The sequence below is a fragment of the Aphis gossypii genome, chromosome 3, assembly GCF_020184175.1.
Source record: "Aphis gossypii isolate Hap1 chromosome 3, ASM2018417v2, whole genome shotgun sequence".
NCBI lineage: Eukaryota > Metazoa > Arthropoda > Insecta > Hemiptera > Aphididae > Aphis > Aphis gossypii.
The window spans coordinates 23,633,189-23,657,052 of record NC_065532.1 but is presented as its reverse complement, the minus strand read 5'-3'; the positions used below and the strand labels follow the sequence as shown (position 1 = coordinate 23,657,052).

General features: G+C 28.4%; 1 protein-coding gene across 1 annotated transcript in view; it reads right to left on the bottom strand.

The window, feature by feature from the left end:
* Positions 1–23,864, bottom strand: part of LOC114132301 (protein amalgam-like) — a 307,230-nt gene that overhangs the window by 24,583 nt on the left and 258,783 nt on the right. Inside the window, exon 3 of the mRNA XM_027997709.2 lies at positions 5,808–5,968. Within this exon, the coding sequence (XP_027853510.1) occupies positions 5,808–5,968 (161 nt within the window). The remainder of the gene's footprint in view (positions 1–5,807; positions 5,969–23,864) is intronic.

Genomic DNA, 23,864 nt, shown 5'->3' with positions numbered 1-23,864 from the left:
AAAAAGTTAAAAGGTATTATTAAGTTTTAAGAGAGTTTACACAGTGTTCAAGTGTTTTAACTTAATATTTTAAACGTGCTTAATTTTAGTCTTAAAATGAAGTGAATTTTTAAAATAATGTATTTATTTTTAGAAAATCATCACGATATCATATTATTATAATTTATATGTGTATATAAATTGAAATTCGCATAATCACTATAAAAAAATTCGAATTGCTTTATTGAATATTTCGTGTATTATTGTAAATAAATTAAATGAGTTAGTAAAAAAATCACGAATTTGTTGACGATATAACACGTCATGTAACTGATTTTGTGAAACAGTTTTGTTCACGAGATACATCGTTTATATAAGAAATGTTGAAGTTGAATTTGACTAGTGAAAAAAATAACCACAGTATAAGATGCACTAATAAGAAATAACGATAATATTAACAAAAATAAAAACCAACAAATGGAAAAGTGGAAATAAAACTCGATAAATATATTTGGAAACTTAGCATTATTTTTATTGTTATAAAATATATTTGTTTAGACTCATTGGAAATTGTAACGTATCAGATGTATTTTAAAATGGAAATACAATATACCCACATAAATATAGAGAATGTCAAATCTGTGTAGGAATATTAATAAATAGAAAATAACCTAAAAATAATATTACTCGAATGCGTGTTTCCTGTTTGAAATTAACATTCAACTGTTTACTCTGTAAACATAATAATATTCATCGGAAAATTGTTTGACCAAACTGAGTTGAAACTTACAGACAAACTACGTAAATCATTGTTTTTTTTTTTTTTTTTTTTTACTATTAAATTTCCAATTCGTCGAGATCGCAACATTTTAGATATATTCGTTTATTTTTATATAATAATACATCGCTATTAGTGTTTACTAACGGAGTTCACGATTAATATTACACATCATCATTCACGGCATTTTTAATTCGCATAGCCGTTAAACGACGTGCGTACAGTGGGTAACCCATTTTACGCCTTTCGAGCGGATTGCGTATCCGACCCGATTAAACAGCACTCAGCTGATACGCGTGTGGTCTACTTAACTGCGTCATCAGATTCTATCTCCTCGCCCATTCCAATCATCCGACCACGTTAAAGGCTTCTAAATTCCTCAAACGGAACCGAACGGACCACTACGGCGGTGGCAGAACGTTTCGGTAAAACATGGCACGGAGGGCGCTTTTCCACGGTCATATCGTTTTATACGCACTATACATCATATATATTATATATAATATTATATTTTATGTATCGGAAGCAGTTATCAACTCTTTGCGCGACTACGTCCCTCGTGGCCTACCGATGATGACGACGCCCGCAGTGATAATAACGTGACACCGGGGGAGAATTTTTGAATTGGGTCAAAGTATTCGGATTTCTACCGCCTCACGTTCAATATTGGCGCGCGAGACGTGCGAGCGGATTACTCGATGCCGAGATTGGTTTCGGCGATACTATTATATTGTTATATGATTCACCGTCGCGTATGATATGAGTGACACACTTCGTTGGGGGTGCCGAATTTCAGTTTTAAAATAATGCTACCAAACGCATTCGGGCAACAAAAAATTTCCCACGGCCAGACCGCAGGAAATTATCTGTTTTTGTTTTGTGCATTGTTTGAAAACTTTTTTTGGTTTTTTGTTTCTCTTGAACAGTTCGAAGGTAATTTAGAATAATGGTATAAAGTAGGTGGCCGCATAGCTGTATACTAGCAGTCGAGTATTCGAGCGTACCTCGTATCGTTGAGTAGATCACGACGTAACGGATGTGTTTAATTGCGGAATTCAATACAAAAAAAAAAAAAAAACTATTGCATACGAAAAACGATTTTGAGCGAAAACGGTCTGTCAGTCTATTGTTATAATATAAATATAATGTTTTTAATTTTATCGTTTTAAGTTATTTTTTTACTATCAGTATTATGAAATTAACTATAAGTGTGATACGATAATATACAATTGATCAAAATTTTTAAAAAATGTCATTATATGCGTAATTAAAATTTAATAATATTCATAAAAGTTTTCCACGAAAACTGTTATTCAATTTATATATTATTCAGATATTTTGGTTCCGGTATGAATTAATTGTGAGAAACCTTGTTTTAAATATTTAAATCTGGCTATGAATATAAAAAATTTTAGGTATTTTTAATTACAAAATAGTTTTCAAATTTTTGCGATTTTGACGAATTTAATTTAAATTTAAATTTTAAAAAATGATTTGACCATTTATTTACGATATTTTTAAATAAACATATTTAATAGAAAAAAAAATTAAAAAAATTAAAAATATCAAATATCCTAACTTATAAACCTCAAAAAGAATCATACTATTTTGATAGTTTTATCATACATAGAAAATGTTAGTGTTAACATTTATTTTGGTGAAAATATCAATTGTCGACGGTTATTCGTTTTTGAGTAACACCATATTTTTCTCGTTTTTACCAATTATTTTGAACAATACTGGAATTTAAAATGTAAACCTCTTAAGATTATCAACTAGATTTAGCTGGTTATCAGAAATCACAATCAAATTTGAAAATCGTAGGATTTTTTCTGCTAAACAGATGAATTCAAATATTCATACCAATCTAAGAATGGCAATCATTTTATACCTCAAAAAAAAAAAAAAATCATCCAATATTTTTAAATTGAGATTTTATAACTTATGTTTTGCACAAGGTCTAATTTTCTTATGAGCCAAGGTAACCCTAACTAAATAGCAACATGTACAGATTTATGTATTACAGGACACTCAATTTTAGTATTTCAATTTATAATTTTTTTTGTCTATGATAACTTACTAGATGTGCAAGTAAGAAAACCTAACTCCTAACAGCGCGAAAGCTATAGTTAATCATCATGAGCATTGAGCAATAATATTAATGTTACCATAATAATAATACGATAGTCACACGATTCATGCCAGTCGAAATAAATTACTATGATTTTAATCATGAAAAATTAAATTTTTGTTGGGGGAGTACAAGTAACCGTATATATATAATATATCATAATAATTCCCGTAAAACTTGTATGTATCGTAAAATAATTTTTAACAGGGGATTCGTAAAAAAAAAGCAATCTTTTTATACGTATAGAATTAGAGTGAACGACCAAAGCAATGCAATTATTATTTTACATCGTATGCAAGTTGATTTTCAAAAAATACCGTTTCTTTCGCCGTTAAACTTTAAACGACTGTATATCATAGTCATAGTAGGTAGTTTATAATTTCACTGGTTAGGAATTGTATACCGTTGTGTAAAAACCCTTTTATGATTATCCACTCTAAAGGGACTATTAAAACATTTTTGCAAACTACAAAAACTAGAAAGTTTTAATTTGTTTTGTATGATATGATATTATAAAATACGTACACGTTATGTTTCACGTGCATCGGTGGATTGTTTCAGTATTATAGTATGAGTAGTTTACTTCGATCGCACACAGAAACACTTAAAATATAATGGAATATTTTTTTATTACAATAACCATTTCCTGCTACCTAGGTCATACTATCAAATCGGATAGGATTTAATTTACACCCATTACTATTATTAGATGACCGATAGCTGTATGTCAAAATATCATAATCGTGTTTACGGTTGTTAATTTTCAGCACTGATACCACGAGTTACATTCAAATGTCAACCAGAGTTTATTTTATGCTAAAATGTAGAAAATAATAATTGGGCCACTGTTTTCAAATAGTGAAATCATTGAAATTTACGATAACCTTTTCCTTTTATTAATTTAATTTAACTATAACAAGAATTTATAATATATACACAAACATTTTCGTAACAGTTCATAAGATTACGTTATAAAATACGATACTAAAGAAATTCTTTGTTCAAAATCTCAATAGAATACAATAAAATATTGTTAATCGGTTTGGCTGAAATGCAACTAAAATATCTTAATTCTAAACTAAACGATTACGATGACTAGCTGACGAAAAAGCTGGAGTATATTAAATGCGTTTAAGATATAATAGTATAAGAATAATATCATCTTTACTAGAAGAAGTAGTAGAACAGTATACTAACTTAAATTTTTATTAAAACGTTTTTACGTTATGAATGTCGATGTCTCGGTTTGTTAGTCTTTCATCATCTTATTTTAGTTGTTTAAATATTATAACGCTCAAATCAATAATACTATATTGTACGACAATATTAAGATCAGCTTAATATATATTATTTTAGGACGATTTATCTTATGAAAAAAGGAGTATTTACTTTGGACGTATATTACTGTACATAGTAATATGTTTTAATACTACGGACATGACGCCGTAATGTAAAAATGAAACCCGCGTGTATCGTAAACCAGAACGATCCGAACACAATAATAATATGCGATGTCTATATCGTCGTTATTGATGTGATCTTTGGCGATTTTTGTACTATCGCGCACTATAATATATTATTATTTATACAGAGTGGGTCCATAGTATTGTTCAGTTACGACAATGCTGGAAAACGGCAGAGATACAATGACCCACTCTGTATACAGATTCAATATAGTATGACAGGTGTAACTTTTGCTATATCGAGACGACGAAATATCATTTTTTTTCTCCTTTGTCATTCGGAGCGTTCCTCTCTAATATATACATATATATCCATATTATGTTTAACCGAAATGAATAAAACGAAGACGCTGTCGCCAGAACGACCCACCTCAATGATTTCGTGTCCGTATTTTGTGCGTATATTATTATTATTGTAAAATATAATGTATATTATTATAGCTATGGTATACACGTAGGCGCTTATTTTTTTTTCTCTCGCGTAATGCGTCGTAAAAACATATCTATGTAAGTACCGCTGTACCAGCTACTTACGTGTAAGTATAACGACGTGAAGAAAAAAAACCCCAAAAACATAGCTGAACAAACTTCACGGCGACGTCATTACGTCATAGAATTTTATTATTATTATCTATACCTACTTATAAAATGCAATTTATGCGTATACGTGTGTGTGTGTGGGTGTGAGAAATTTACGGCCAAGACTTTTACCCTCGTGGTTTTGAAATTCGGTACACGGGTAATAATGACTACTATGTACTTCTTCAAAGTGTACATCTCAAAGTATCGGATTATTAAATTTTGCATTTTATAAGAGGCTTTGGTAGGGATTTGTCGACGAAAAATGAATGTTTTTTTTTCGTTCGTACACGGGTTACAGAAAATAAAATAGTTAATATGATCGGACACATTTTTATGCTTGTATTCTACAATACGGATCGAAACCACCGCCCAGCACACGAACGTGTCAAAAACATATGTATATAGTTCACATGCAGCGGAGTGTATAAGAAATAGTAAACGCACTGGCAATATTTAATCTGTCACGGGAACGGCGCCACCGGTGCAGTATCGGCCGCCTATATATATATATGGTTAAATTATAAATTTTAGCGTATGGTACGGCGGCGGCTGCATATAGGTGGTCGTGTTTTTGTAATTTGGACGCGCCTCCCCCGCCGTACACGACTACACACTATCCCGACCGCCGGCCGTCGTTTACTCGATCAATTACGCCGGCGGTCGCGATCAATTTGTCCGCGGACGTGTCCGAAACTTTTCGACCGAAGTCTAAAAGTGCGATGGCTGTAGATTAATGTTTAATCGATATTAACAGCACACTACACACGCGGTTACACACACGTGAAACGTGTCACGACAGACTTAGAGGGACACCGTCGATACGACTGTCGCCTCGAAATCCACAACCGCGGAGTGGTGGCGGGTGATGACTTACCGATCGGTCGCCGAGATTTCGGACCCTGCAGTGCAAGTACGTCATCTGGCCCACTGTCGCGGTCACGTCACGTCTAGTGGCGTTGTCGAAGTAAGGCTGCGAGAACGGTTGTTCCCAGTAGTTGAGGTTGCCGGTCTGCGACGGCGATTCGATCGAACCATCTGTAAAATAACAAATACGTAAAACGTTATTATTATTATTATTTTTTTTTTTTCTAAAATTTTATTTTAATGAAAAAAAAATTATACATGTAATATTATATTAGATTAACAAAGTATACACAATAATGTATTATATTATAATGATATATCGTCTGGTATATTATTACTGTGTCAGTTTAATTGCATCATGCGTGGACTAAGTATTATTAAGTCGGTATAAACTACTAATATACAGTTACAAAAAAAAAAAAAAAAATTAAAAATAAAAGTAAATTATTATAATAAACATTTTATTACTATTTGCATATTTTGTTTAAACTAAATTACTTCTTGAAGAAATAAAATGCTTTTATTGCATGTAATAATAATAATAATAATACGTCATGGGAAAAAAAACACAAAAAACACATATGAAAAATGTATTTGATTTATGACTTTTATACGGCATATTTACAGTAATAAACTTAAGTTATTCGGCCCGTTGTGTTATATAGGTTCCCAAGGGGTTTTTAACGACCGCAGTATTATTATACAGGTGGTACTTACATTATTATACTTACGGTATACATGATTTATAATTTTATAATTTAAATCGTATTATTATATTCTCATTATATTATAATAATGTCGAGTTTATCATAGTATTATATTTTATACAATATATATAGTGTTTATTCAAATATAATATATTTTCTGAAACTTAACCTCGTGGCCCTGTACGGAGGGGTACTATATATGTATTCGTCAATAGCACGCATTATTCATATTCAATGTATCACGTTGTTGTCTATCTAGGAACTGTAATATATTCGGGTTAGTGGTATTCCCTGTACCACCATTAAATATTCGTATGGAATGTATAAACTCCATTTAAATAGTATTCTATTAATTTGATTTTGAACGTCACGAGACAAGCCATTAGTTTTACATGCATTATATATCATATCTGCGTGGGAGTTGCTCGCGTGGTGTATGCATTTCTTTTCGCAAAGGTATACAATATGACCATAGACCATCTCATCTACGGTTGTTATCAATTTATTGTTTGCGTCGTCTAGAGTAGATAATAATAATATCATCTGATACGGACGGTTGGCTGACTTATTGTTTGTCGTTCACTGTATAAATATGAGCTTAATTTAACATTTACTTTGCAGCGATATTTTATAAATCTTACGCGAGAGGGATTATCTTTTTTTCTCCGTTATTTTTTATTATTACTATATATATATGTGATATAAATTACTTATAGACAAATTTACTACATTTTTCGTTTTTGAAAAGTTTTTAAATATCTTAATCTCATCGACATGTTCATTAATTTTTATATTTCAATATTATTAACAACCTTTATCATGTACAATTAAAATATTTATTGTAAAATACTAGTTGTCTTCAAACCTATTATTAGTTCTCCGCGCTTGTAAATATGGTAAAATTTCCAGCGTGAACGAATAAAAATATATCAGCACCAATGCGTTACGTTATATTTTTTGTGACTTATTGGTTTAACTGTGCTTGTCTAATATTTACATTCAAACATTTTAATTGATAAAAAATATAAACTAATAATACACACGTATACATAGTATATACATAATATTCAATATATTTCACCACGTATATAATTCATTAAATATACAAAAAAAATTAAATATATTTGTACAGTAAATATGAAAAATATCTCAAAATTATAAACTATTATTGGGCGAAATTTCATATTAAAACACAATATTTTATCACGTAGTTCATTTTTAGTTTTATTAGAGTTAACGATTAATTGATTGTTTGTTAAAAAATTAATAATATGGATATGATACTGGAAGTTTATAAAAATAAAAATAATTTCGTTTTCATCGTCACGTTAATATATTTTGTATCAATAAATTTAAACCGAACATAGAACACGATATTAAAGCAATACGGAAAACATAAACCATTTTATATATTTTATTATCATAGATTTATTATATTTATACTATTAGATATTCACGTGTTTCATTTGTAAATAACAAATTATTGTCAACATAATATTAGTTAAGCTCATAAATACGTGTATGTCGTTTATTATACTGTGGGATGTTGAAGTGAATAGCTACGAAATTCAATCCCAAACCCAATATAATAGTAGCGAATTTTCAAGGGTTTAGTGACTTCGTATTGTTTTAAAAGCGCTATATACATATGGCTCAGATATAAATTCTAGTTGTCACCGACTTTTTCTCGGTGGTGTGCTATTTACTTATTTAATTTCAAGCTCTTTGGATTTGACTGTTACTTTTATTGTCCATACTCTCGAGTATGGATAACTTTGCGAATTTAACGTGTGCGACGCTCTCTCAAATCAATAATGCAAATTATTAGAAACTAATAACACAACTTAACTTAAATTTAAAACAAATCATTTTTCTACGTTTAACGCTATGTAAACCAATTAAATTTAGACTCGACATTTTTTATGCTAAACGTTTTACTTCAATAAATATCTATGCATAATTTAATTTAATAGTAACTATAATAATAATTAATACTCAAAACAGAACCAATTACAAAAAATATACTCTTCATTTAAAAATAAATTATTTTTTTTTTGTTAGTAAGATTTAAATTAAAAAACTAAAAAACATTAAAGCATTATTCATTATTCAACAAAATTATCATTATTATTTATTTATTATTACTATTTTTTTTAATTTTTTTTTTTGATTAATTAAACATTAAACAAAAATTGTTATGAGTACTTTTTTAGTATATCCAGATAACAGATAGAAATTATTATATTATATTGTTCATAATAATAATATTAATTAATAACATAAATTAATTAAAACACTTAATTAACTAAAGAATATATATATATATATGTATGTGTATAATTAAATTAAAAAATATTGCATAAAAAAAAATATAATAATAACAGTAATTATTTACTCAAACATATTTGTAATATTGTATTTAAATATATTTTCCTTTTGCGTTATTTTGAAAATTAAATAAATATTTTTTGTGATATTTAATAATATGTGTTTTTCCTTAATGTTTCGAGAACGGAATTCAACAGCTTAATTTGTTATTATAAAATACAAATCATATTAAAACCATAATATATCGAAATATTTTAAAAATTACACTTCATGAAAAATGTACTTTTGTTAAATTTAAAATGTATTTATTTATTGATTTATTTAACTTCGTTTTAAACATTTTATTTACTTTTACAAAATAATATCTATTCCCAGTGAACATACTTGTAGTGATACTAGAGAGTTCAACTTTAGTCTATACTAATTAAATAATACAATTTTACATAAATGATTAGATACATATTGTTATATTAGATATTAAAGATAACATGTTACTTGTTTACATAATTAAATTTAAATACTTGAATGATAACAACAATAAACCATAATTATACTAATCAAACAATTGCATATAAATATTGTTTCACATTAATTTCAATTTGATATTATTACCCAATAAATTTAATTTTACTGAGTAATAAATTAGTTAAATAATTTTATTTATTCTTTATTTTTATTTAAATTCTTGATTGACGTTGTGTTTAATTTAATTAATCTTAAATTTTCGTTATTCTCACTATTTGTTATATATGTTTTATTTAATTTTTATCTTTGTGCATAATTTTTTATAACTGATCGTTTGTTGTATAATTAATGAACTATTAATAGGTTCAGTTTTTTTTTTCGTAAATCTTTTATATTATACATTTTATGCCATTATGGATGTGTCTATTTTATTATTACATTGTTATGAATTGAACAAAAGCATAATAGACGAGAAATATTCAACGTAACTCTTGACATATATATTAACCTACAATTTCTGATACACAATATTAAAATATTTTATCTTATTTTTAATTTTTAAAAGAAAGTTAAAATTATTACTTGTTGGCAAATTAAGTAAATTTGATACAGAGCCACAGAGGAATATACATTTTGACTTAAAGTAGAAACATTTATTTTTTCAAATATTACATTTAAGAGATTTAGAGTGGATTTAGCAGCACAGAATATTTACTCTATATATAATATTATATATAAAATATAAATAAAATTTGCATATATACCTCTGTTATACTTATTCCTTTATAATTATTATCGTGTAGTTTAATTTGGCCGATTTGACATTGATTGATAAAGGAGGAAACCATTTAGTAATGAAATTTGATAAAATGTTTAATTATAAAATTATGACGGTCTCTTGGGAGATAAATTAAGGCGAATTTACGTCAATCAGTCTAAACTATTTTCAAAAATATTGAATTATAATAATATATATAATATACAATACCAGTGGATACACTTGACCGACAATATTTTATTGGTATTTTCTGTATTATTTTTCAGTACTGTGGAAAAACTTTAGAATATGCTTACTGTAGATCCATGTCATATTGGTATTCCTATGTGGTGCACATTATCTATGGCGTACAAAAATATACGTAATGACATTCAGTTGCAAGTAACCCATTAATAAGTATGACCGAAAACTTACGTCGCTGTCTCATTTATCTATCGTAATATTTGAATGTTTTATTAATATTTTATGGAACGCAAGTAATACACTCCTATAAAATACACTGATCGTAATATTTTAGACTTAGTGAAACGAAGAATGTATTGATTCGTAGTAATAGTGTAAAGTTTTTTTACTATATAATATTTTTCAAGTAGACGCTTTGCAACACTATGCGTACAAGCGCTCAAAAAGTTTCGTAGAACACGTACTGTCCATTCATATACTTACGATACTCTTCGTTAAGAAGCAATAATTTGAATTTTATTTTACCTTAGTAGTTTCCTTGAGTACTGCAAAGAGAATCTTCTTACAAAGTCGACAGTTTTAAAGTTTTGAAATTATGTCAGAAAATAGTCATGAATATGATTATAACCGTGATGATCCGATGTTCTACCATCGATTAACACCATTGTAATATTCTGATCCAAAGCGAGACAAGCTTCTTCTGGACTCATATTTTTGGCGTATTCTGACCGACTTGGTTTCGTTATTTTGTAATTTTCATATTACGCTTTCTACTGCCGATCTATACATTATGTCATTACTATTCTTGCGCGAGTGAAATAAATCACGATTTTCCGGCCACCGACACAGATGTTGACGATTGTAATACTAATATAACATTATGCATATAGTCATAATATTATAATAATAATCCTACATTTGTTTTAGCGATTTTGTAGTTGTTTCGTGCGATATAATATTCCTAATAAGAATTCTCAGTGAATTCATATGGGCTCGGACCGAGTCATTCAACGGCGAACCGGAGGACCACCGGAAAGAAACCATTTGCAGAGATGTGTGGTTATCGACTTGGTCGTATATACCTATTTAACCTATTGTACGTCTTAGTACGCTTTTAAACTTGTCGCTTATAAAAAAAGAAAAAAAGAAGAAAAGTTAGGATCAAATTGAACCCTGTGAACGATCGATTTTCTAATCAAACCCCGCACACGTACATTATATAGATACAGCTGTTTCCGACATTGCTGTGCCGACGAAGAAGACAACGACGACGACGACGACGACGACGAAGATCCCTCGGTCGGATTTAATATATTTCATCCTTTGTCTTTGGCTTAGCCATTTATATATATATATATATATATACATTATATACGCGTAAACGTTAAAAAAAATTTTCTATGTGCGAGAAATATTATCGCTGTTTGGCGAATTTAACGTGAACGACGCACACGACCGTTACGTATATATAACAATAATAGTAATAATAATAATAGTATATATATAGAGAAACGTGTATATGATATACACATTTATACAACAACTTGCGAACCCATTCGCACGTACATATATATATATAGATTATATATGAATACGGCACATTCGTATTTTATATTCAACGGTAAAAAATTGTAGAGAAACAATAGCTGAACGGTGCCGTTTGCTTTGTGATTTTTTTTTTTATACTTTGGAGAAATCCGCTTTAGCGTATAGGTTTATCTACACACACACACGAGCGCTCTCTCGACCCGACACGACCCGACCCGGTCGTCGACTAGTGTCTCGATATCCTATCCCTTTCATCCATTTTTTTCGCCTCATTCGCGCTTAGCTCTAAATCCTCCTAAAACACACGCAATAGCATTAAAAGCGCACAAACACCGAACACGAACATTGTGCATAAGTTTCCGTCGTAGTCATCGTCCTTCGCACCAGCGAACTTTGCCCATTGTCAAGACAAAGATGTATATATAAAATACATATATACATATATATCACTATACACATACACACACACAATCACATACATTAATAATAATAATACTGGTCGATTCACACACACACACACACACACGTATGGGCCAAAAATATGCGCCCGTTTAATATTAAATACCACCCCATTATAATAATAATAATAATAATATGCCGTCGACAAAACTTGACCCTTTGTGAAGCGGTGGCGGCCACTGCCGTATACGGTCCTAGTGATTTACCGTCAAGTATAAATTGGCCGACAAACTTTTGGCACCGAGACCAAATTTTATTTCAATATATATCCACGCGTCGCTTTTCTGAGTTCGTTCTCCTCTCCCCCTCCAGACGCATCGTTCGCATTGTGGGGGGGGGGGGTTTCTCTCTTGCCCGTCCTTCTACGCTCAGCCCTCTCACCGTTTCCACTCTCCTCGACTTCACGTATAACACGCATGCTGCACGTCCAAGACGACTTCGGGGCCATAAAACACAGCAGCTAACCGCAGTCAACGTGCAGGAATTCCAACTGCCAAATGTAATAGCGATGTTATATATTATACAATATTATATTATATATAAAGTGTGTTTGCAGGTCGAGAGGGACTGAACGGAACATTTATCGGAGGGTCGATTTCGTCTATTCGTCACCAAACCAGTGATTGCTCTCCCATCCACCCAATTGTGTACGTTGACGTGGCATACCAGAAGAAAAGTTACTCGAACGTCACCCTCTATACTTGACGGGTCCTGTCGGAAATCGAATGCGCGCTATAGTTCGGTACAGGTTTGACGACAGCAACTGAGAAGTACAATAATTATTATTCGAAAACGTATTTTACTAGTTATATAGCTGTAATATTATAAATTATTGTACTATACACATAACCATTGCTTCCGCGTGATACGTTTTGATTATTTTTTGAAGGTGACATCGCGGACGTATAAATGAAAAATAAAAACGTTTGCTGTGCATTATGATATTGTTGTTATTGAAAATTTTTTGTTATTGTTGTTGTTGTTGTTTATTATACATTCTCATACCGATGAAACGCGAAAACGTGATATTCGGTTGATGGAATTTAAAGATGAGTACAACATGCTATACGATGTGTAATATTATATAATACTGTACTGAGTAAATTACATTTTCCCATCAGTTTAAACAATTTATATATGTTAGAAAAAAAAATTTATAAATATTAAATCATTTTATAATATTTCCACGGACACACATAAAAGCAAGCGTTTTCTAGCTTTCTGTTTTTACGATAAGGGATTTTTAAGTTTTCATTACAAGCATATTATGTGAAGTTGTTTGATATTTACAGCCAAGGATGTCGCTACCTTTTTCATTATGTACTTTAAGGATAAAAGGTACCTAGCAAAATTCGGTTTTTCATTGCAAGGATACCTATATATAATATATATATTTATGCTAACTTATGATTCCATGTAATATACACGCGAGCCATTTCCTTTAAATTCGACATTATAGAAACGGAAGTTTAAGTTTTTTTTGGTAAAGGGTCAGTTAAAAAAAAAAAAATAATAAAAATAAAAATATATACCTTTTTGTAAGACTGCAATATCATCGTATATATTATGAACACAATTCTATTAGGAAGGATCGTTTCCTGAGTTAACCGACAATATTGATCGTATACATTATAATATAATATTTATCATCGCATAATCGATTTATTGAGTTGTATTTTTAGGTGAAATAATTATACTTATGTTACATATTTATTTAGATATTTACTAAGTTAAAATTTTTGTCATTCAAATTTATGAAATGTTGTATTCTAGTACATCTTTTAAGTAGCCAAAATATTGAAATTAGATAGAGGGTTTTTAAATTTATTTTAGATGTATAACAAGTTTTCTAATAATTTGTTCTCATAATTAAAAATTATTAAAAATACAAAATATATTATTAAACATTTTAAAAATTGTTTTTATTCACTTAATTTAATACTATGATACGTTCATACTCATTTTTTTATTGTTTTTAAAGAAATTTAAAATGTTTTTCTTCATAAACATATAATTTTTTCATAAAATTATGAAGTTAAAATTAATATTGATGTTAATATATTATCCATGAGTGACATTATAATATAATACTGTTGAATGTGGATGGGTCACTCACTTTTTCGCATAACCTCTACACCATAGAGTGTTGTAAATTGTAATAATATCTGCAGTCACAATAATAAACTAAATTTATTACATAATGACATAATTATTATAAGTGTGTTGTAAAATTTAGTTTTTTCATTTTTTGAATCAAAAACAGATGATACTTATTTTTAAATTTATTGGATTTGACTCTGTGCTATACATAAAGTGAGTGTAGACTGTTTTATATTTTTATTTTAATAACACTGTTCGATCAAAAATAGAAATACATACCTTCTTAAAATTTAAAAATAATTAACTGTATTTTATAAATTCGTAACGAAATTAGATCGTTAACTCAACAGAACAAAATATATTCTTTTTGAACTGAAAAATGATAATTTTGTTTAATCGTTATTGACGGTTCCATAGTAAAAAAGCAAAAAAAAACTCCATTACATACACTGCAGTAGCAGTATTCTCCAAATGTATTTTTATTTTTACATCTACCATTCGCAGAGTATAATATGCATTATTCACAGTACTCAGCTATAGTTTATTAATTTTTACATTGATAACATATTAGTGTAAACTGTACGCCATAGTGTAAAAAGTACGTAATATATCTATACATAAATATATATAGTAAATAATATTTTAACAATAACTTCGAGTGAAATATTTCATTTTAGATAAATGGACTAAAAAAATAAAAATGAAACAATTGAATTTTAGCGTGTGTTCAAATAGATGAAATTACGATTGTGAGTCGGATCATTAGTGTATCTTTGTGGACCCGGCAAAATGGGTTTTTCGTTATCCAATTTCCCGAATCAAACAATGAAATATCGACGCCAATTATTCATTCAATAAATATATATATATATATTATATATGGTGTAGAGGGTAGTATCATCGGTGCTGTAAATTCACATTGATGGTCAGTGACATTTGCAAATTGAGCATACCTTTAAATCCACTGAATATTATTTTAATGGATCGTTTCCTCTGTTAAATTTACCTATCAAACAAACGGACTATATCCATGCACACTATATTAATTTATAATATACATTATACGTTATACATTTTATACTTAACTAGAGACCTACAATGATTATTATTTAGGTGAGCGATTAAATATAAATATTGTGAATGTTTTTCAGTTTAGTTTGTAATCATGTATTTATTTTCTCTACGTACGTCCTACACTATAATAAGTTTATTGATTAGACAAAATAATCATATTTGAAATCTCGAAACATGATTAAGTAAATTAGATTAATTTCTCAAGGATGTATAACTAAGATTATTAATTTTTAAAACTATAAATAGATAAACTATACATAATAAATCAATAAATAGGTAAAATGTATTTTATATTATATCAGTGCGCTTATAAGTTATAACTTACTAATATTTTTTAACTATCAGTCGTAAGTAAAAAATAAAATCTATTTTATTGATACAACGAAGTAATAAATATCGTGTAATGTTTATTTACGATAATCCTTCATGATGAGATTTAATATTATTAAAGATTTGTAAATAAATCATAATATAATAGCATACATTTCAAAGATTGTATTTATAATTAAAAACAAGAAGAAAACTTTTATTTTATACACAATATAAAACGATGTTATATAAAATAAAAGTTTTCATATTTGTAGCCATTAACATTTTATAATATTATTACTGTTATGTTCATGCAAAAAATAAAACAAGAAAATAACCTAACAAAGATTTTAATTTAAACATATTTTATAATATACATAATATTACTATATATAAGTACATAGAATATGTCGTAATTAAATTTTATGAATTTTATAAGGTTGCCTTTATAATTGCTTATACATGTTGAATGTTTTGTATGTGACCATTGTGACCAATAGTATACTAGTTTTCGTATTATATTTTATTATATAAATCATATAGGTACTTATAAATAACTCAATAGTATAAGCCAAAAAAGGATTCGTTGTCGATCACTTTTTTTTTTTTTTATTTCATATAACGTAGCTATAGTCGATCACCGAGTTCAACATAGATTTAATTAAAAAAAAAAAAAAAGAAGAAGAAGAAATTTCTTCTTGCTAGAAGACGTAAGTATTATTTTTTTTTTGTCAGAAGATAGATGAATGGAAATGTCAAGGTGTTTCTCAGTCGAAATGAATTTTTAATTTATATCAAAGTGATCATTTTGATATTTTAAATTTTTAACCGATGTTTTTCAAATTAATAATATGTCACAAGTATAAATTATTTATAAAAACTTTTGATAATCAGCGTACAAGTAAAATTCATGATTTTAAAATGTGGCTAAACAACACATTCGAAAAAAAATGAACCAGTAAAAAACATTTATAGTATTTAAAAAAAAAAACTGTAATTTAATATTGGCGCCCGTCTGTGACTTTTGTTGGACACGCCTAATATAATTATTCCATATTTATTTATGTTTTATATTCATGAATGTCAAATAAGTATGCGCACGTGTGTCTATATTAAATTTCGTATACATATTTATTCTTGTTTTCAAAACACAAACCGTTCTATGTTAATCATTTTTTAATCAAGTTAATTTTTTAATTATGTTATTATTATTATTTTTTTTAATGGGTTATTTAAATAGGTAATGAGCTCAACAAATTTTTGTTTCCATTTAGTTTGACATTAAAAGTTATGCCTTTTAAATTGAAATACAAAAAAACCTTTTACATATTTTATATTAAGCCGCTAAAACTGTTCACACAGTATTGCCGTATTTTTCATTTGTAAACTTTTTTTTATGAAAAATTACAGTATTACAACTTTAAAATGTTTTATTTTATAGTATTTTGTTTATCTCTTATTTTCTAATTTCAAACGTTAATCACTAATAATATATTATTTAAATTGTTATACATATATTGAATCAACGTTCGTAATATAAGTATTGTACGAAGTGCGTTGTACGTCTTGTCAAATCTTCTAATATCAAAATCAAAATTGATTATATCTCACTAACGTTTATGACCACCGCTTACGGACGAAAAAAGGTTTTCTTTTTTATCCATAATTTTAATAAAAGTTGGACGTCTCGGGTTCGGGGCTGAAATGAAATCTATAACCTCGAACTTAAATAATATCATCATTGTTATGAATTCATATAAATATAATTTGACCGCCCATTGAGGAAGAACATGAGATAGGTATATCACATATAATATGACCGTTCTTTTCTCAGCGTTTCGCTATATTCTATTGTGCTATTCTTACAATATAATATAAAAATAACGAATAATGAGACGAGAGAGAAAGAAATAAATAAATCAAAAAAAATCATAAGTCTACACGGGGTTTTTTTACGTCATCAACCTAGACTATAAAATTACAAGATTGGTGAACACAAAACGTTATGATAATAACGCACCATAATAGAGGGCGATAATTTATCACAAATGGCCATTTTTCGGTTGTAATTACCATTTCGTTTGTTTTGTGCGTTCACATATTGCATTTAACGTTATCCAAACGTATTCAAATAACAGTGGGAAGGGAGGGAAGGCACTTTCGAAAAAAATAAATGCTTCAGTTTATCTATTTATACTGTTTGGTTGGATTTTGTTATCTGCACAGATTGACGGTGCTGTCTTCTATTGTGATAGTGTATAATATATTCTCCGAATCGATTCACTCAAGTACCAAATTATTTATGATATAATAATAATAATAAATACGAACTTTTATATAAATAATATTATTAAGTGTTTATCTGAAACGGTAACTCGAAATTCTTGAAATTCGTTTGATGTGTGTAATCATCTGTGAAACTGCATTCGATGATATGGTTATAAAAAAAATATAAAAAAATGAATAAATACTGTTGAGGGCCAACCTGACAGTATTCTCTATGAAAACTCAACCTTCATCGAGTGCCTATTACACAAATGCAATAATAATGTTATGCGCATATTTTTGTCACACAGCAGATATATCATAGCAATAAGCGACGGTATTACCTGTTCAAATGGTCATAATATGATCGAAATTCACGTGTGTTAGAAAATCATAATTATTCGATATACATTTTTTTTTTCATATTATACAGGTGTTTGAAAAATTATACCTGTTCATGTTTAACTTTAAATTTCAATTTCTTTTTACTTATTAGACATATATTTGTCGACAACAAAGTAGACATTGAGTTTTATAAGAATTTTAATTTACAAACAATAATTGACAAAATTGGTAGACATGAAATCGCACAAGAACTTCTCTAGTCGAGTGGATTTACAAGTATAAATAGTAAATATAGACGCAAATTATCTGGTAAAGGCCAATGGGAGAGTGGGAGACTACATTGAATAGATGACAGAATGAGAATTTGTTAATGAGCAAAGTTTTCATGGACAGAACAAACTAAGCTATCAATGTATGTTATACGGAATCAACACCAAACAGATGTTCAGAAGATGACAACCGTTGATTTATTAAAACCACGAAACTTTTCACCACTATATTAGGAAATATTATCGGACACAAAATCCATATTGAAAATAATATATTCTCCTTCTTCTCCGATTCGCTAAAATGTTGGTAACAGTCGTATCTATATGACAGTATTAGAAATAGTTCATAATTAATTTTCTATAGGTTTGAAAATATACATTTCTATAGTTTTTGAGCGGAAATTATGATAGTATTGTAATGTACGTGTAATGTACGTGTAAAATGCAATAAAAATGATAAATTTATAAAATAAAAAAGGGTTTATATTAAAACTGTATAATAACTCTAAAAATGTATGACTTAGAGTTTAATTAAAAAATGCGTAGGTACTTTTTTAACCGTTGATTATAGAAAATATGCTAATATAAAATTCAGCTATTCGTAATTTAAATTCAAAAAATATTATGTTTGTTTAGTATAGTTTTATATAGTTATACCTACGTAGCTTAATAGTTAATAATTATTAATTAGTTATACGTATGTGGTTTCAGAAATGTTTTCGCATATGCTTTTAAAAATAATAAATCTGTTAAAACAACGAAAAGGTTATTATTGAAAAAGTAATTTAAAAAGTTTAAAACGTATTAGAAACTATGTTGTACTCGTATTCAACGGACGAAAAATAAATATAAATCCATTAAATTCATCTTATTATCTATTAGAATAAATATTGTGAATTGTATTTAACGTTTTATTTAGATGGTATTGATTATATAAGTATAAATATAATTTATAGTAAACAATATTTTTGAGTCATGGAGTCAGCTTTGGATTTTTCGATCCGGAAGGATCTAGGATAGATATGAACCATCCTAAAGAATGCGCTACCTGATACATTTTGCTCGACAATGTTCTGAAAATATGTTCGCTGAAGGTGAGGCGTGAGTAAAGAACTGCGCGATCTCAAAAAACTACACCGGATTCCAGAATCCTACTCTTTCGTTAGCATAATGGACTCCACCTTGTGCCATACTAGCTGGAGTCTATAGTTACACTTCCAGGCGTCGATGGCGTCCATAATAGAGTCGACCACTCTAACCAGAGTTTCTGATGTCTGTGAAACAGAAAGTAGAGCTGGATCGTTAACTAAACTGATGAGCTTAACTTCTTCTGATATGTCCATAATAAGGATATCGTCATAAAATACATTTAACAGCATAAAGCCAAAAATCGAACTCTGCAGGATGTCCCTCGTGACAGGTCTGTCGGTTCTATTCCCATCTAATGTCCTTATTATACGTCTCTCCATATCTGACCATAGAATTTCAACTAGGTAACGAGGTATTCATCTGCATCTGCATCAAAGAGGCTCATTTACGTACTCCGGATTGACGTGGAGTTGAAGATATTCTTCACTTCAAGTTTCACCAAAGCACGTGCTTAAAGCTCACCTAGCCAAATTAAAAACCTTATTAAGGTTTTCAGTTGACTCAGTGAAGCAACCTCTCTGGAAGACAAACTGGTTATGACTGAGTCTTACGGTTCAATCGAGATGCTCATCAAGCCTTAAAGTAATATTTTCTTATTATGTGCTTATTTTTAATTGATGTCGTTACGGTTTGTTATAAATTACGTTTAATAATATACTAGAAAGACTACTGCGTATTTTTGATTTATATCGAATCGCTAGGGTTGGATCATCGATTACTGGAAATTATTAATTATTATACTGTTTGTCGTGTATCGCAAATGCTCGTCTCAAATTCTATTTCATTCGATTGTAATATTATGAAATAATAATGACAGGTACAAACAAACGATGATCAAACGCATATGATGGAATATTTATAGGTTTAAATATTAACTGTTGATGAGTTGGATTTACTGTTAATTTGTTAAACATGTTTGTTGAATTTCCAGTAATAAGTTATACGGATATTAATATTAATACTAAACGTACCCACAAGATTTTGCAGTACGTGTTGGATGGTTTTGTATATAATATGAGTATCTAACAAATATATAATATTTTTATGGCATTTATAATTTATACTATAATAATATAATATTTTACTTGAAGCTATTTTACGTATTGTCGAGTATCGCTTTGTACATCAGTTACCATGGTAGCAGTGCAGCGTTTCGCGTTTCAATACGGTTAACGCTTTAATTTCAATAGCCCTTCACCCTTTCACATTGTTATTGTAATAAAACCTTCACTATCTGCGAAAACGGATTGGGGAGTAGAATTAGACAATAATGTTATAATTATTATTTCTCGTTGTTTAAATCTACCAGTTATAATATTATGCATCTATTCAGTATGTGTATACTGTTTGGATTTAATTTAGCATTATACTACACGCTCAGATATGCTGGGTCATCCCATAATAGTATCTACGTATTGTTAATTTTAAATCTCGGCGGCCTAATGTTCTCCGTCCGCGATTTTTACCCGCATGGTCATCGGCGGTATAAAAAAAAAATCTCTTACAAACTACGATTATTACGATTATATCGAACGTTTAATGTGAACGATAATTATAATATAATATACGTACACGCGCCGTTTTAGAATATCATATAATATAATAGGTAGGAGCTTATGAAAACTTTTTCTTTAAGCTCGGGTGAAAAAAAAAACATAAAATACAGTCTATTATGTCTATATAATATAATCGTACTACATTTACGAGGCTTATGCGGAGCCATATTATAACTACTACAGACCTCACCCAACTCGATGTTGGCACAATAACGTAAAACCCCTCAAAGCCCTTTACAGTTAAGTATTAACATCTCTTTTTTTTTATGACATAGCTGCAATTAGAATAGGCCGGGGTTAACATATTATTTCTTTTTGCAAGTCGTTGTATTATCACTCTGTTTAATAGCAATTGATATTTTACAATTCAAATTATTAAATCTAAGTAGTTTTAAATTGAAATATTTACTAAAACTTCTTTACTTATTATTAATAAAGCTGCAGTCGTATAATTTTTTAACAAATATGTATTGTAATTATATGCTCTCTATAATGTTTCATCTAAACTGATTTATGACACTTATATGTAACAATATAATATTATAGATTAATAAATTGTACATAGATTTTTTTATAAGAATAATCATATTAACTATTAACTTATAATAATAATGTCTCATGTACTACATGTATATGGTTGATTCATCCAGCAATTTACGGTTTGATCACATTCAAAGACTGCATAATATACCATCCACATAAATAAACCATACAATATGGAAAATGGCGCTTAACCGCTCACTTTATAGGATGGCTCAACTATTGTATATATATTTTTATTCACGTTTAAGTTAATTGTAGTATTTAATTTTTATTATTAAAAAATTCAAATGTAATATATATCTTCTGATTTATGATTTTTTTTTTTTTAAATAATTCAAATCAACACATGTGAAAAAAAAATGTATAAATATCTGTTCAAATCACAAGTTTTACGAAAGGTAAATATATTTACTCAACACGCTTTATATAAAGTCCAATAATATATCTTAAAACAAACTTCTCATACACACTCTCTGTTAAATTGTTACATTAAGTGATTAAACAGATGTAATGAACTAAAGATATTAAATCAAATTTTAATTATACTAAAATATTATATTAAAAAATAATTGTATTATCTCACACTCTCAAAATCGTTCACTATTTACCCAATTCATTTTATTATTAATTTAAATTTAAAACATTACAGTATATTTGAGTATTTTATTAATGTGTTTTTTTTTCAAGATAATTAACTGATTTATCTAATAAAAATTATTTTCTAGCTCACTTTAAAACAAAGACTTTTGAAAATGTTAAGTAAAAATATATTATTTATTTTAATTCTACTTATACTTATTTTAATATATTTCCCGCAATGTATTTTTTTTAAAACAATTATCACCGAATTCTATTAAATTTGATGTTTACTTTGTTCCCATATAGTATAAAACATTATTTAAATTAGTCATTAATTGGTTTTAGAAGTTATAATTAGTTGCCACTGATAGATATACTCGTCGTCGACTTTGACACACGAAATTGTATAAATAAATTTGTATTGATCTTTGTCGTTTCTGATGGATTCAGCTAAATGGATGGTTAATTAGATTAAAATATACTTTACAGAGAGATTGTTGGTTCAGTAGATTTGAAACATGTACATTGTGTTCAGAGTACACACTTTAATATACGTACATAATATAATAGGACGGGAGACAATAAATTACTGTCATCTGTGTTAGAAACCTATTATCGTATAATACGTTCATAATAATGTATTATAATTATACGAGTATAATTTATCCGCAGTTTTATTCTACCTTTAACCATTATTAAACTATGGTTAATATATAAATTGTATATTTACAAGAAACTAAAATAAGCAATAATTTGAATTTACTATAATTTGTGCTAATAATAATATCGTATTTTAGTGTCTACAGCTTTAGTTTATATATCAAATATTTATGCTTGCCAATTTAATTAAAGTTCATTTAATAATATTCAAGATTATTAAGATTGTTATGGTACGTGTTTAATCCTAAATAAATCTTTCAGTTTAATGTTGTATATTTACGTATGCACAGTCGTGTTAATTTAGACTAAGATGATATTTTGTAAAACAGAGTTCAATACATTATATTGAGCTTTACACTTGAAGCAGTTACTTAATCGATTAGTAATCGCTCGAAAAGTTATTTACTACCTACTATCATTACGTATGTCAACATAATATGCATTTTTATTGTGAGCAATGGTTTAAAAAACAAAAGAAAATCGTTTTTACATATATTTTCAACAACGGTTTTCTTTTGTCTACAGTGAATTGCTTTGGTCCGGTGGAGCATTATTTAGTTTATAATGGATATGGGTGATATAATGAAAACATGTTGCGACAATAATTAAACGTTAGAGTTGAATTGACCGGATGTCTAGAAGTAATAATTTTGAATGTGTTTATGTGTTTGGTTAAAAGTGTTTTTATTATAAATAATCGTTTTTCTTATAACGTTTCGTGTGGTATTTTTTTAATTGTTATGAAAATTG